We start from the raw sequence: 13,642 nt of genomic DNA, 5'->3' as shown, positions 1-13,642 counted from the left end.
CAGCATCAGAGCCACAAAACAACAACACTCCTGCAGGGCAGGATTATTTCTTACTACCAGGACAATAAAAATCAGTATGCATCGATGCCAAGAGGCAAGAGATTTCAAGAATCACCATAGACTTTCTGGGTTACCTGCCTTCAACGTCAGCAGCTCAGTTTTAACTACTGCTGAACATAAAACTGCTCATGCATTTTTGCCAAATGTACGTTTCCACAAAGCAGCAGCCAAACCAGTGGTGGGAACTGCACTTTGATTACATACAGCTCCTTACACAGACTATTTTCAATTTTATTAGCTTTTAGGCTATTTCCGTGTTTTATAGTCCAGTTATCAACAGTATCTGATTAAGATACAATGAGAAAGAACTGAATATTGCTTATATGCAATTCAAGCAATTAAATCCCTCTGTGAACTGTTTGAGGGGGCCAACTTTAGTTACTCCAAAAGAGAACTCAAAAAAAGATTAGAGATGAGCACACTTCTGCATTAAAAAAACCAAATAAGTCACACAAAAAGACAACAACAATAGTAGAGAGCAACAGGGTGACATCATTAAATTTTCCATTTTATTTGATATCCTTTAGAAACTATAAAAAAAAATCTTCTCCATATAAAGAATACCAATGGGATGGTTATCACCTATATCAGTTATTTTATATTAGTGTTCGTATTCCTTGAATGCCCTTCATATGAAGGTCCCCAAACACTTTACAGACATCTTTAATTTGCCTCAAAGAAAGTGAGACACAACTTTGAGTCTCTGAAAACATCCCCTGTGCTTTCATGGTGGCCACCATCCACTGGAACATAAGTCAGGCTTTCAGCAGCAGCAGCAAGTCAGTCTGAGCCACCGAGAGCTGAGATAGCAGGCAAACATGAAATTCAAAGGAGTGCTGGGTCCGAGGGTTTCTTACAATGCTGCTCTTATTCTGCAGTCCTTCATATTTTTCAATTAATCCCTAAACAACATGGATTTCCAGTTAGATTTTGTTGTATTTCTCAACCTGTAAAAGTTAAGCCTTTTCTTCTGATTTAATGGTTATACCATGACTTACTAATCTACATACTGCATTTCTGTGCCTGTGCATGGCTTTGTTTGATTCAGTGTCTGTTATTAATACAAAGCAATGCGATTTGGTTTGATGACCACATTATACAGTTTAGAAAGGGAAAGTGATCACTGACTTACAAATTACATAATTCAGCCATCCAACATGAACTGCATGAAGAGTTCTTGCAGAGGGAAAAAAAGGAGTTGGGGGGGAAGAACCAGTAGTGGGCAGAAGTGTTTTGGTTAAAATAGAGCAACATCAATCATTTCCATCCTGAAATAGGCTAACAGCTAGAACATTAATACTTATCAAAGAAACAGGGAAAAAAACCCACTCATTAGCAAATAAAGGTGTTGCAAAGCATTAAATAATTCCCCACCAGCTGACAAGGGGACTGTGATTTATAATAGTGTGTATTGATATATCACTTCCCATAATTAGGAAAAGTGAGACTGGTACAGCTTACAGCATTATTTTGATCAGAGCCTTGAAAAATACTGTTGAATAACAACACACACCAGGCACAACAATGGAAAAACACGGTATCATGCTCTCAGGCTGCCTAAGATTTGAAACAAAGTATTCCAGCGAAATTCAGTAAGACAGGCAAATTCTGTTTGGACACATACAACCTTTTTCACAACAGCATCCTAGTGTGAATTATTACTATAACAACTCTAGGAAGATCACAGATATAAAACACTCAAACTACGTAACAAACAAGACAGAATCAAAGGCTAAATATTTCTCATTTTTTTAAGCAAAAAGTTATTCATTATCACTCTTCCTGAAGTAACAAACTAACCTCAGTCAACTAAAGTATCAAAGAAACTTAACTAACCTCTAAAGGAATTATACTGGCACACGGCAGCATATGTGGCAAATTCTCACCTGCCATAGCATCTTTCCAGCAGTGCAAAGAAAAAAGAAACTGGTAATTTTCATTTCCTTTTGTTCCAATTATTAGATGTGAAAAACACTTCTATAGTTATACATAGTAACAATAAAATAGTTAAGATAGCCCTGGGTTGGACTTTTGTTCAAAACCAGCATAAGAATCACAGGCAAAGAATCACAAGAGTCCAACAGCTGCAGATTTCAGGGACTCCCAGCTGAGGGGGGAATATGCACCCTCCAAAAAGAAGATGGACATAACTGATATCATCCACCTCCAATGTCCCCACGTGCTGCTTTAGGCAGGTTCTCTAGGGAGAGTAAAACCCATCCAACGTACAGTAGCTGGTGATTCTGCCTTTACTTTTACTGTTGCTATTATTATAACCTTCTCTGTTTTCATTATGGCTTTCACTATTTTGACTACTTTCCCCTCTCACTATATTTACTCTTTTTTTTAAACTATCATTGCATAGCTCAGAGATTCTCAGAAAAATTTTGTGTCCCACCTTTTTCCTTCTCCAGTAAAGTATACGTAGGCTGTTGTAATTCCTGCCCCCGTCCCCCGCCCTCATTGTATTTTGCTACAAGCACTTTCTTCCTCCTCAGCTTTTCCAGTGCTTTTTCCCACAGCACTGTAATATTAAGGATATTTTGCACACTACCTGAATTTGCCACCCCGTCATTGCTGGTCACTAAAATGAATCCTGCAACAATAAAAGTCAATATTCTCCAGGCAGATAACTGAGCAATAATTAATAACTATGGCAGTTGGAGGCAAAGAGGTAACCACCTGTTTCCTAGCCATATTAAAAAAAAAAGAGAAAAAAAAAGAACATTAATGTAATTCTGAACAGCAAGGGCATTTCACCAAAACATTTGCCTAAATTTTGCACAAAATTAGAAGCCCGTAAAGGGCATTTTTCCAGACTGCCATGCAAACAACATTAGTCACTAGCTGTATAATACTTGGCATCTACAAAGCATTTCTGTCCAAAGAACCCAATGCACTTGAGACACATTTGGACTAGAAACTCTCCCAAGAAGCAGGTTAAGTATTATTATCCTATTTTATCCGTAAGAAAAATGATGCACAGAAAAATCATGCATCCTGTTCAAGGTTACAACAAAAATTTATAAGAATAGAATCCAAGTGTGTCCTATTTTGTGTCTTATGTACAAGAAAACACCAGTTCCTGTATCATTCATTTCTCCAGTGACAGGAATATAAACTCCCATGGCTTATCTGCACAGGAAAGGAGTCCACAGCTGGTAATCCCTAAGAACTTTTCCACTCCGGTTCCCTCTATGAAGCACTGATTCTGCTTTTACAAAGCAGAATAAAATGTGCTCTTCAGAGTGCAATAGAGATATCCTTGTAGGGACTTGTCACTTTGCTTCAATTAAAATTTTATTTTTTCATTTGTTCCCTTCTGTGAGCAAAACAAGGGATTTTGGTCACTTCAAATCTTTTAAGTAACTCCTTTAGAGCTCCTGCTCACTGCGAGTTCCAGTACCCGAGGCTGCACCGCTAACCTTCCCACTCTTACTCCAGCAAGCACAGGTGATCTTCACAAGCAACCTCCAGAAGCACTGGGCAAGCAGACAGTCCAGTTACCATGATACGGTTTTCCCCAATGCCACAGGTCTGTCACTGATATTACAGTACACCTGAAAAGAAAATGTTTCCCAATTTGGGTGGATGAAATCTCAGCAGAATAGACTGGACCTCCATGCAACAGTATGTCACAATATTACAACACTGCATTTTCTGAGGGGAAAAAAAAAAGTCCTGAAAGGACAAAATCTTGGCCATCTGCCTGAACTTCCAAAGAACTGCCAACATAATAATTCAGTTACATTGTCCATGCTACTGTAAAACTACATTAAATTCAAAATGTTTGAGCGCATCCAAAATTTAAAATTAATGTTCCTTGGAATGAACACTGTTTTGCAATCAAGTTGAACCAAAAAAAAACCAACTTCAACAGTGTTCCTCTATTAATGGTTAACATTTAATGTCATTTATTGTCATTAAACTCGATATTTGTGTCTAATCAATAGTAAGCTACCAAGGGCAGTCATAACAAGTCTGGACTTTCTCTACAGGCTCTATTGATTTCTTTGTTTGAGACTTACAACAAACACAATTTATACAAATAATTTATCAGGGAACACATCAAAATAATTTAATAAAGAAAAACCATATATTCCTTTTCTCTTCTGTCATGTGACAGAAAATCAGTTTAACTCATTAATGGTAATTACCTCAACAGTTGGATTTTAAATTTATGTAAAAAAAAGAGGAAGCTATGAAGTAACAAATTTAAATCCAAATATTTTTTGCTGCGTTTCAACATGCAGATCAACAGTAATTTTTTTCATTTTGTATTTGTCAGTGTATTACTTTTATTTAAATTTATGACGACTCCTGCCTAGCTTTGTTCACTTGGAATATTTACAATACAATGATACTGTAAAGTGTATGAAAGTTGCCATAATCTTCTTTTCACAGGTGAGTAAATTAAATAATTTGATCTAAAACCTACTCACCCAGAGAGTCACAAGTCACAAAAGTTGATTTTTTGCTTTCTGCTTCAAGTGGTAGATAACAGCCTTCCCAAACACACGGTTATCATGTTTAAGTACCATCTCATGATGATAAAAGAATACCACCACCACTCACACACACCTACGCACATAGGCTCAAACTGCAGAAGAGCTGGAATTGGAGTATAGCAAACAGACAAATGCAACTCAAACAGCAGAGCATACAATGCTGCACTTCAGTGAAGTTCAAGTCAAGGCAAAAATTTAAAATGACATCACCTGTTCAAGACTACAATTGTTCTAAACTTCCCCCACTACTTCTGCTGTTAATAATATTTGAAAGTCTGAAAAACTCCACTGCAAAGGGGGGGGGGGGGAAGTAGGAAAGACAATTTATAGAAGACAGTATTTTCACTTGGGCAAATAAACTCTGCTAATACTGCTATCACTCAGCAAGTCAGGAAAGACTCAGTTTGCTGCTATCCAAGGCATTCAACGTTCCTTAAGTCTGGTAGAAAGAGTGATTCTATATTGTGGTTTGGTAATTGATCCATTTTGCATGTAGTCTTCAAATAAACAAACAAAAGCAAATAAGCAAAAAAATCTCTACCAGTGATTAAAGCTCAAATGTTGGGTATGAACTACTTGACAGCACCCCATTAAGAGAGCAGAAACTTGCCCTATAAAAGCATTTGCCTTGCTCAGCGGCCACGTAATACGCTGTTTATTTTCTGTTCCACTGGAGTCAATGGAAACACCTTAACAGATACTGCCTCGAGCATGCACAGGGCTAGGGTATACAAATGCTTTGCCAAGGGCAAAGAGGATGAACAAATACACGCTACAGGCAATAAATAACCTCACTAAAGCAGCAGATGGAAAACAAAAGTTTATACCACTCAAAGAATGAGTTCAAACTCCTGGATTCCAAAATCCTGCATCCACCCTGACTGCCAGCTTTACTATAGCTGGATCAGGCAACCATACCATCACAAGCTTTATTAAACATTTTATATATGGATAAGTATATAATATTGGTTTAATCACATTATCAAGAAGTATTTTTCCCCACAAAACCCCATTGTCACCCAGTATTGAGAACAAATATCAAGAAACACACAGCTGCTTAGTAAATGGTGCTCTTATTCATGAGATCATGGTCTCTTCTGCTGTGGAAAACAAGCAGCACCCAGGAATGAGGAAGGCCAAAGTAAGGGCACTTGCTATGAAATATCCTGAAGTGCAACAGCAGTGAGTTCTTCCAGTGTTCTGTCATAAACGTGAGGTCACATCTTTATTTAAAAATCATATCTTAATCAGTGTTTCAGTCTAATTTAGTGAGTGACTTTTAACAATGCCTTTCATTTAAACTTAATAGCGAATGCTTTCTCCCTGTGGTAGTTTCCCATGAAATCCAATATAATGCAAGCAGCAAGCTCCTGGTAACAAGAGGTGAGGCAGCAGCACCCTCCAGGTCCAGTCCTGACTCTTCCAAGTAATATCAGGCCACACACGTACAAACCAGAAACCCTTCCAACTGCTACTGTCATCTTAGATTTCAGCTGCTCCGATACAATAATCATATTACAAAAAATTCAACAGCTGAGATGTACATAATTTCTAAAACCAGAAATCAACTACCATTACTAAACAGAGAGAGTCCACATTGAAAAAAAAACCCAACACACCACTACTGATTTCTACAAACTTCCTAACTTAGCAACAATATCTGCATTACTCATACAGAATGATAGCTGGGTTTTGTCTTATCTAGTATTATATCTTTAGTATTACATTAGAGGGCACATACAGATCCTTCTGGGAAACAGCACGTCAATTGTAATGAAGAAAACCTCTTTTCTTAAATAAAATTGAAGAGGAGGAAAAAAAATTATCAAGTAGACCTAAATACTGTTCCATGGCTACTACATGACTCCATGCATCCCACAGTCAAAGTAATTTACTTGTATGATCTCTAGTGATACATAAAAGAAGCTAAAGCAAAGAAGAAAAAAACCATTTAGCTCTCGCTTGCAGTAAGATCAGCTTAAACTTCTGTGGTTTTCAGCTATAGCTTGTGAGCTTTGTTAAACACCTGGAAAAGTAAAGTTCCTTTACAGCTGCATGTGTATGTAATTAATGCATTTGACAAGCTGTTGTGTTCCCAAGCAGCTGCTCCCATTATACGGACAACTTTGCCATCTGCAAAACTATTGGGTAAACTACAGTAAGTAAATACCAGGATAGCAGGTGCTAATAAATAACAAGAGCTGCCAAGATAACACACTTATGTAAGGAAAGTTTTAACTTTTCCCACTGTACTTTTCCATACCGCTGGAGCAGGCAAACTTAAGGTACTCAAAAACAAAGGAACTGGTGTTGTGACTCACAGGAGCAGTAAAATAAGGTTTGGGGCAAATATCTCTGAAGTCACAATTAAATTCAATTAATCTCTACCGCACTAAGCCAAAGAGGTCCGTAAATTTGCACTTAAAAGTGAGTCTCCTCTCAATACATGACCAGCCACAGCTACACATATTAAATGTGGTAGATGAAACAAGTTGAAAAGTGTCAAGTAAGTCTAATCTCCTATGTTAACATTTGTATCTTAAACAAAATCTTCTATTTATGCCTCTGAGTATGATCTTCACTACACTTCCCACCCAGCACTGCTACTTAACCCAAAAAGCTTGTCCACACTTCTAAGACCAGATCAAAATTGGGCATTTGCTTGACCCAGCATCAAAGCAAAGCTGCAAATATAAATAAATAACTGTTTTAACATCCAGTATCTCATGAACCATGAGGAATGATGATTAATATAGCCTCAGCTGAAATTTAACAAAGCTATTACTTTTTCTGGCAAAATTGTTGCACATGTTAAGAGTCACATAGGTAGATATGATCCACCTGCAGATTTACAAAACTGCTTAAGTTTTAGGTACATTCATACACTAAAAAAAAAAAATATAACCAATTTGGTAGTGCTTTGCTTTAAAGAGTTTCATGTGGTTAACAGTATTTGGAAGGTTACTGTCACTATATTCTCCAAAAACTGGCTGAAACTATTGCTTCCAAAGCAGAAATACTGATATAAGTGAACCAACTAAAAATTTCAGCTTTTAAACAGACTATTATCTAGGATAACTTTTGAAAAGTTGGGGGTTTTTTTTTTGGTTTGGGTTTTTTTTTAAGAATTACTACTTCGGGCCTCTAATTGTTCTTTAAATTTCAGATAAAAAGACAATGCAGCAAAGGTGTTTTTTTTTAAATATATAGTACTATGTATAGTGCTTTGATATACTGAACAATAATTTGCTTCTCATGAGATAGCCCAGTTATTACTAACAACCTTACTCATTCTTGTCCTACAAGCTACGACCAACAGCCTCCCCATGTTTTAAAAATAAATGGAATGCATTGAAACACGCAACGCAAAGTCTGTGTACTCATTTTTTCCTACATTTCATGAATGTCCTTTTGGAATTGCACCATAGCCCCGAAACTCTACTCCATCTATGCTCCCCTGGCAGCCATGTGGCTATTCATGCCATCAGTAATGCATGAACAATCAAAGAGAGAGGAAAATGCCCTTATCTCAGCTCATCAAAAATACAAGCAAGCAAGCCACAAAGGGGTCACAAATTAAAAATTAAATGCGGACAGACATAAAGTGTATTGACACATCACCACATCTAAATCTTCCTTTCAAAGCCAACGGAACACAGCAGACACACGTAACAAGAACAGAAGGCGGCCAAAAGATGTAATGAAATAACACTTATTCAAGAAGTGTATTTAGCAATGAAGAATTAAGCAGCAACATACACGAGCATCAAGAAGGTTTTCACTGCTAACGGTAAATCCAGCAGCTAATACCCACACAGGGAACATATCTGCTGTTAGAAACAGGGGCAACCTATCCAGCCCTGCTAGTTATTGCAAGCCTAGAAAGGATGCTAGTAAAGTTCAGAAGAGCCATTAAGTAGAAAGTAGCTATTTAAATACAACTTAAACAGTATCTTTTATTTTAGCTGTAAAACAGAAGCCAAAGACAACAGAGATGAAAAAAAAAATACGGGTTTTCTCCTGGAACATTTAACTGTGTATGAGTACAGAGGATACTAAAACTTTCTGAAGTCAGAATCCAGTATTATAAAAAACTGCTCTTCAAAGCTCCATAACACTCTAAGTTAATAAAAATTCCATTAGAACAACTCTGCCAAAGCTATTCCATTACCAGCTGAGTTTACTCTGATAATGACCTAAAGAAGTAATTAAATCACTGAAGATTTAACTGCATTACAAGTTTAGAAGTTTTCATGTATAAATGTTAGCTGATTTTACTTTTTCTGAAAGTAGCAAATGAATTATTTTTTCTTCAGTACCAATAATCTGTTGCTAACAGCAAGTAGCACGAGCAAACATGAAACATTTTCTCAATTAATAAATCTCTACTTAAAATTCCTTCCTGTCCCCCTTTTTCCAACCATACCAAATTTCTGTCAATGCTGAATTCTACTTATTTTAGAAGACATTAACACATATTTGTATTCTGAAAAGTGACTGTACAAACATGACTGTGGTATTCATACAAACATTATTGTAGCATTTATTTTAAATCTGAGTAATATTAGATTGGTTCGCTCAATATATAACAAGAATTTGCCTATGAAGTATTCATGTAGTCTGCAAGTCTTCCTTGTTCACGTATTGTGATAAAGTGGAATTGTTTCTTTTAATGCCCTAAATATTTTCAGATTTATTATTCTTGGTTATTCCTGTTGGCTTGTATTAGGTTGTTAAAAGCTACAACTTAGAATCTCTCACTAGAAACAATTATCAGGAGAGAAATGACTCCATCTTTTACATTTTGTAACAGCTCACTAATATTTCAGAGTTAATTTTAAGAAAGCTTTTTAAATATGTATTCATTTAAATGTTTCTATAAAATGTAATAAGCATGCTCAAAAAATTCAGGATGGGAACAGGCAATCTGAAACGGTGCCAGACAGAGATCAGTAATAATTAGTAATAATTGCACTAATGCAGTGTTTATTAAATAAATAAAATCAGATATGAGGAAAGGAATATTTTTGACATACAAGTAGACTACATTCAGAGTAGAGCAGGAAAGATACCTATCGAATTTCTGTCTCTAGACAGAGTCAGCATAAAGGTTTATGGAACTGAATTATATTCATGAGAAACAAAATTTCTTTCAACAAAACCAATTTTTTTTTAAAATGTAAAAACCTGCATTAACATTATCTGCCTTTTTTTTTTTTTACCATTAACTAAAATTCAATGCAATATACACAATCTGAAAACACTAGGTATGCCAAAGCTGTTGACTACAAAGTTACTTCTGAGACCAGGTGCAAATTGTTTTTAGCTGCAGTAAATAGTATGCAAAGGCATCAAGATTTCTGATGATGACAACTTCTGTCCTATTCTCTACTCTAATACCCCACTGCCTTCTGCTAGCTTTTACTGCCAGATGCAAGGACACGCTATACTCTTACTTTATATCTACATAAGATGCTAAACAACTAACATGGAAAGTATTATTTCACTTGGGAGTTAACGCTCCCTTTGAAAAACAAGGACACATCTCACTATTGTAGAAAAGTCTCCTCTCAACTAAAGCACCATTTTTACCCTTAAAAGTACATTTAGGTACATATTATGCTCCTCCACTTCATAACAAACTCAGCAATTTTGACAGTCTCAAACACTCAGAGGTCTACTGTATCATGAATCAAACGTTCTGTAGGAACACACAACTAAATTACGTCAATGTATTCTGTTACCTTATTTGACCATTTGTAGGCTTGAAGAAGTTGGCTGTAAAGAGGTGTTTTGTCCTGAACAGGATCTAGGCTCAACAGCCCGCTATTGTGCAGGGGATGGTTCTCAGACGGTTTACCAACCAGGTTGCTCAGACGCTCCAGTTCACTGAAAGGAAACAGAATGGCATTTTTCTTAAAGTCAGATCTGCCGATACAGATATCTGAGATGTACAGTCCTCCTGCAGAGACAGCAATCGTGCATGAACTCTAATTTAGTATCTATGCGAGTTCTGACTTGAGCATTGGCTGCAATACTAGGGGTAATACTAGCAATGTTTTTTTTTTACCCACTAAGTAGGCAAATGCCTCATCATTTCATTAAAGATCTAGAAATTAAAACTGCCCTCATATAAATATATAGAAGAACTGGCACTAGTCCTAAGCTTGAAGATGGTCCTGCAAAGTCTGTGATTACTCTCAGCAAGGGTACACATTCCAAGTTTTCAGGGTAAGGCAGCATCTTCTGTTTCCCAGGAGCAATTTGTATATTTGTAGACATGTATAAAATACCCAACTAAAGCATAATAAGCACACTTTTCCCATGAAAAAGAAGTTCACTGTGAAACGATCTATTACTGCTTCATACCTCATTTGTCAAACACTACATTTAATAATAACAAAAATTAAGCAATTTTAAAACTATTAATCAGCTGTAGAAGAAAGACTGGCTACTTTGCACAGATATAAAATGCAGTTTTTCAAGTGACACGACTAATCAGGTGCCTTTTCTTTTGACTTCTGAATATTACATCCTATTCTGAACTTCAGAACTTCCACTAGATTAAAAGCAGAATTCAGACCCTTCAAAGGGTGACTTCTATAAAACCTCTGTAAAGAAAAATCCCAAATATCTCAATTTGCTTTTAATGAAGGTTATGAAAATAAATGCCAACAATCAGTGAACTGACAGTTAAGAGACATCCATGCTTTACTACCACAAAATTCTCCTTTATTAATCATCATTCCTTTGAGTTTCCATGGCCTACATTTTTTCTAAGTCTCTAGTACTGTGAACACTCATGAATGTGCTTTGTATTTCTTGACTAAAGAATACAATAAAATACATGTGAATAGACATAACAACTAAGGATTTGTTGAAGAGGGATCCCAGTCAATACTTTCATGACATGAGCCACAGTCCACTGACATCATTAACTTCAATCTACCTTGGAGTATTCCCTTGCTACCGGAAATCTGTGCTTCCCAAACATGTAACAGAATATGTAGCACTTAGATGCTATACAAATTACAATATTTTTGGGCAGTTATATTTCAAAAAAGACAAATTAAATACACTCCAAAATATTTTTTTAAAGTTATCTTGCAAGGAATCAGGAAAGAAACAGTCTCCAAAGCACTGATAAGTATATCCACTAATGGTGTGGAAGAGATGGTGAAAAGGAACTGCTGAAGTTTGATGATGAAGCTGCTCTCAGGTATGGTAGTAAGGACAGGGACTGATGGCAAGGAATCACGCAAGAACTTCACGGCACTGAAATACCGGATGATAAACTGCAAAGTAGAGGAGTGTAAAATACTACACACGAGACAAGATAGGTCAAAGCCAATTGCTATCCATTATTGTTTGGGAACAAGATTTCAGGGTTATACTAGGTAATTCTTTTAAAAGCTACCAAGCAAGACAAGAAGGATCACCAAAGGAATGGCACAGCTTTCATACAGGCTACTATGAAGCCTCCTCAACTTGAAACAATAAAAACCAAAGGGGTATAACAGAAGCCTATAAAGCTATGTACAACATCATTCATAAGAATGATTTTTCTACCATCTTTCCCAACGGAAGGGAAGAAGTACGTAACAAATTATATTACCACAATCAGAACAAACTAAAAACCAGCAAGGCCTATTGGCCAGCAAGAAACAAACTCTCGTTCAGAAGATCCTGAACCCTAAATCTCTGGAGGCCAGAAGACCAGAAAGGGTGGGAAAGGGTGCTGGGAAAGGGTGGTGACGTGCTGGTCCTGCCCTTAGACACCTCCCGGGACAGCACAGATGGCTCCTAGTGGGATACAGCCGAATCCAACAGTCTTCCAGCTGGATCCAGATGGACCACCAGCAGCAACAGTTTGTCTCCATTTATGTGAAACACACCACCTCATACTAAACAATCACATTTACACGTGCTAACTTTCCAGCCTTGAGCCTTCATTCCTGAACCACTACTGAATAGACAATGCCTAGAAAATGTTTATTTTTATTTTTTTAAAAACAAAAACTTTAAAAAAAACACGAGAAAAATCTCCCTGCAATCAAAAGCATTCACCTCACCAACGCAATTCCACCGACAACTCCTTTTTTAAAACAAAGCAAGAAGAAAACCCAGGTAAATATTATGAGCAGCACTCGTCTCCTTGGAGGCTCTGGAATGAAACACCGCGGAGGGGTAACACGCATCATGGTGGAAGGAATAAACCGGTGCATTTTCACATTTATTGGCTATAAACTTTCTCCGGGAATGGAAACGGCACCGCCGGGCGCCTCCGAGGGGACAGGCCCGGGGAACCCCCCGGGACCTCTCTCCCTCCCGCGCCGCCACCGCAGGGCCGGGTACGGGGCCTGGCTGCACACCGAGGCGGGGGGAAGCTCCCTCAGGGCCGGCTGCTCACCCCAGGTCGCGGCTGACGGAGTGCAGGCTCTCCTGGAAGGCGGCCACGAAGCCTTTCTCGCGGCCCTCCAGGGTCTCCTTGTTCCGCATCCCATCCTTCAGGCAGTCGAAGACCCGCGTCACGCTGGAGCGCAGCGCCTGGATAGCGGCGATGGCCTGAGAGAAGGCCTCCAGGTTCACCCCGGTGCTCAGCACCCCCTCCGCCATCTTGGCCGGCCGGGTCCGGCCTCCGCCCGGCAGGCCTTGAGGCGCGCGGTGAGGCCGCGGCGCCCCGGTGCAGGCTGGGAAATGTAGTCCGGGCTCTCAGGGGGGGGGCGGGCGGGCCAGGCGGCAAGTGGCGCTTCCCTCAGGGCTGCCGCGGGCGAGGGCGCCGGTTGACTGGCACAACAGGGCGCTTTTAATCCTTTTATCCTGTTTTTTTTTTTAAAAAGTTCTTCAGCAGAGGTGGGCCTGCCCCGCGCGCTCCGTGCCCACCGCCTGTGCAGTAAGCGGCTTGAGGAGATGCCTGCCCAGCCCCAGGACAGCAGCCAGGGGCAAAATAAACGAGCACTGGCTCTAAAATACCTCTTTCCTTCGTCAGAATATTTTTTTTCCAGCCAAATGTCCTATTTTCTTCTGTTTTCTTGTGTTGTGCATCATTTTCTGCTCATAACACAGTTTATATT

The 13,642-nt window shown here is 38.4% G+C and overlaps 1 protein-coding gene across 2 annotated transcripts in view; it reads right to left on the bottom strand.

The window, feature by feature from the left end:
* Nucleotides 1-13,202, bottom strand: part of MED27 (mediator complex subunit 27) — a 94,795-nt gene extending 81,593 nt beyond the window's left edge. Inside the window, exons 1-2 of one of the 2 annotated variants that reach the window (XM_054848624.1) lie at nucleotides 12,979-13,202; nucleotides 10,313-10,457 (exon numbers count right to left, since the gene is read on the bottom strand). In XM_054848624.1, the coding sequence (XP_054704599.1) occupies nucleotides 10,313-10,457; nucleotides 12,979-13,184 (351 nt within the window). In that variant the 5' untranslated portion in view covers nucleotides 13,185-13,202. The remainder of the gene's footprint in view (nucleotides 1-10,312; nucleotides 10,458-12,978) is intronic. The other variant, XM_054848625.1, reaches the window with a different exon arrangement.
* Nucleotides 13,203-13,642: the final 440 nt, after the last annotated feature.

This window comes from Grus americana, chromosome 20 (assembly GCF_028858705.1).
Source record: "Grus americana isolate bGruAme1 chromosome 20, bGruAme1.mat, whole genome shotgun sequence".
Classification (NCBI taxonomy): domain Eukaryota; kingdom Metazoa; phylum Chordata; class Aves; order Gruiformes; family Gruidae; genus Grus; species Grus americana.
This window is presented reverse-complemented; position numbering and strand designations above follow the sequence as displayed.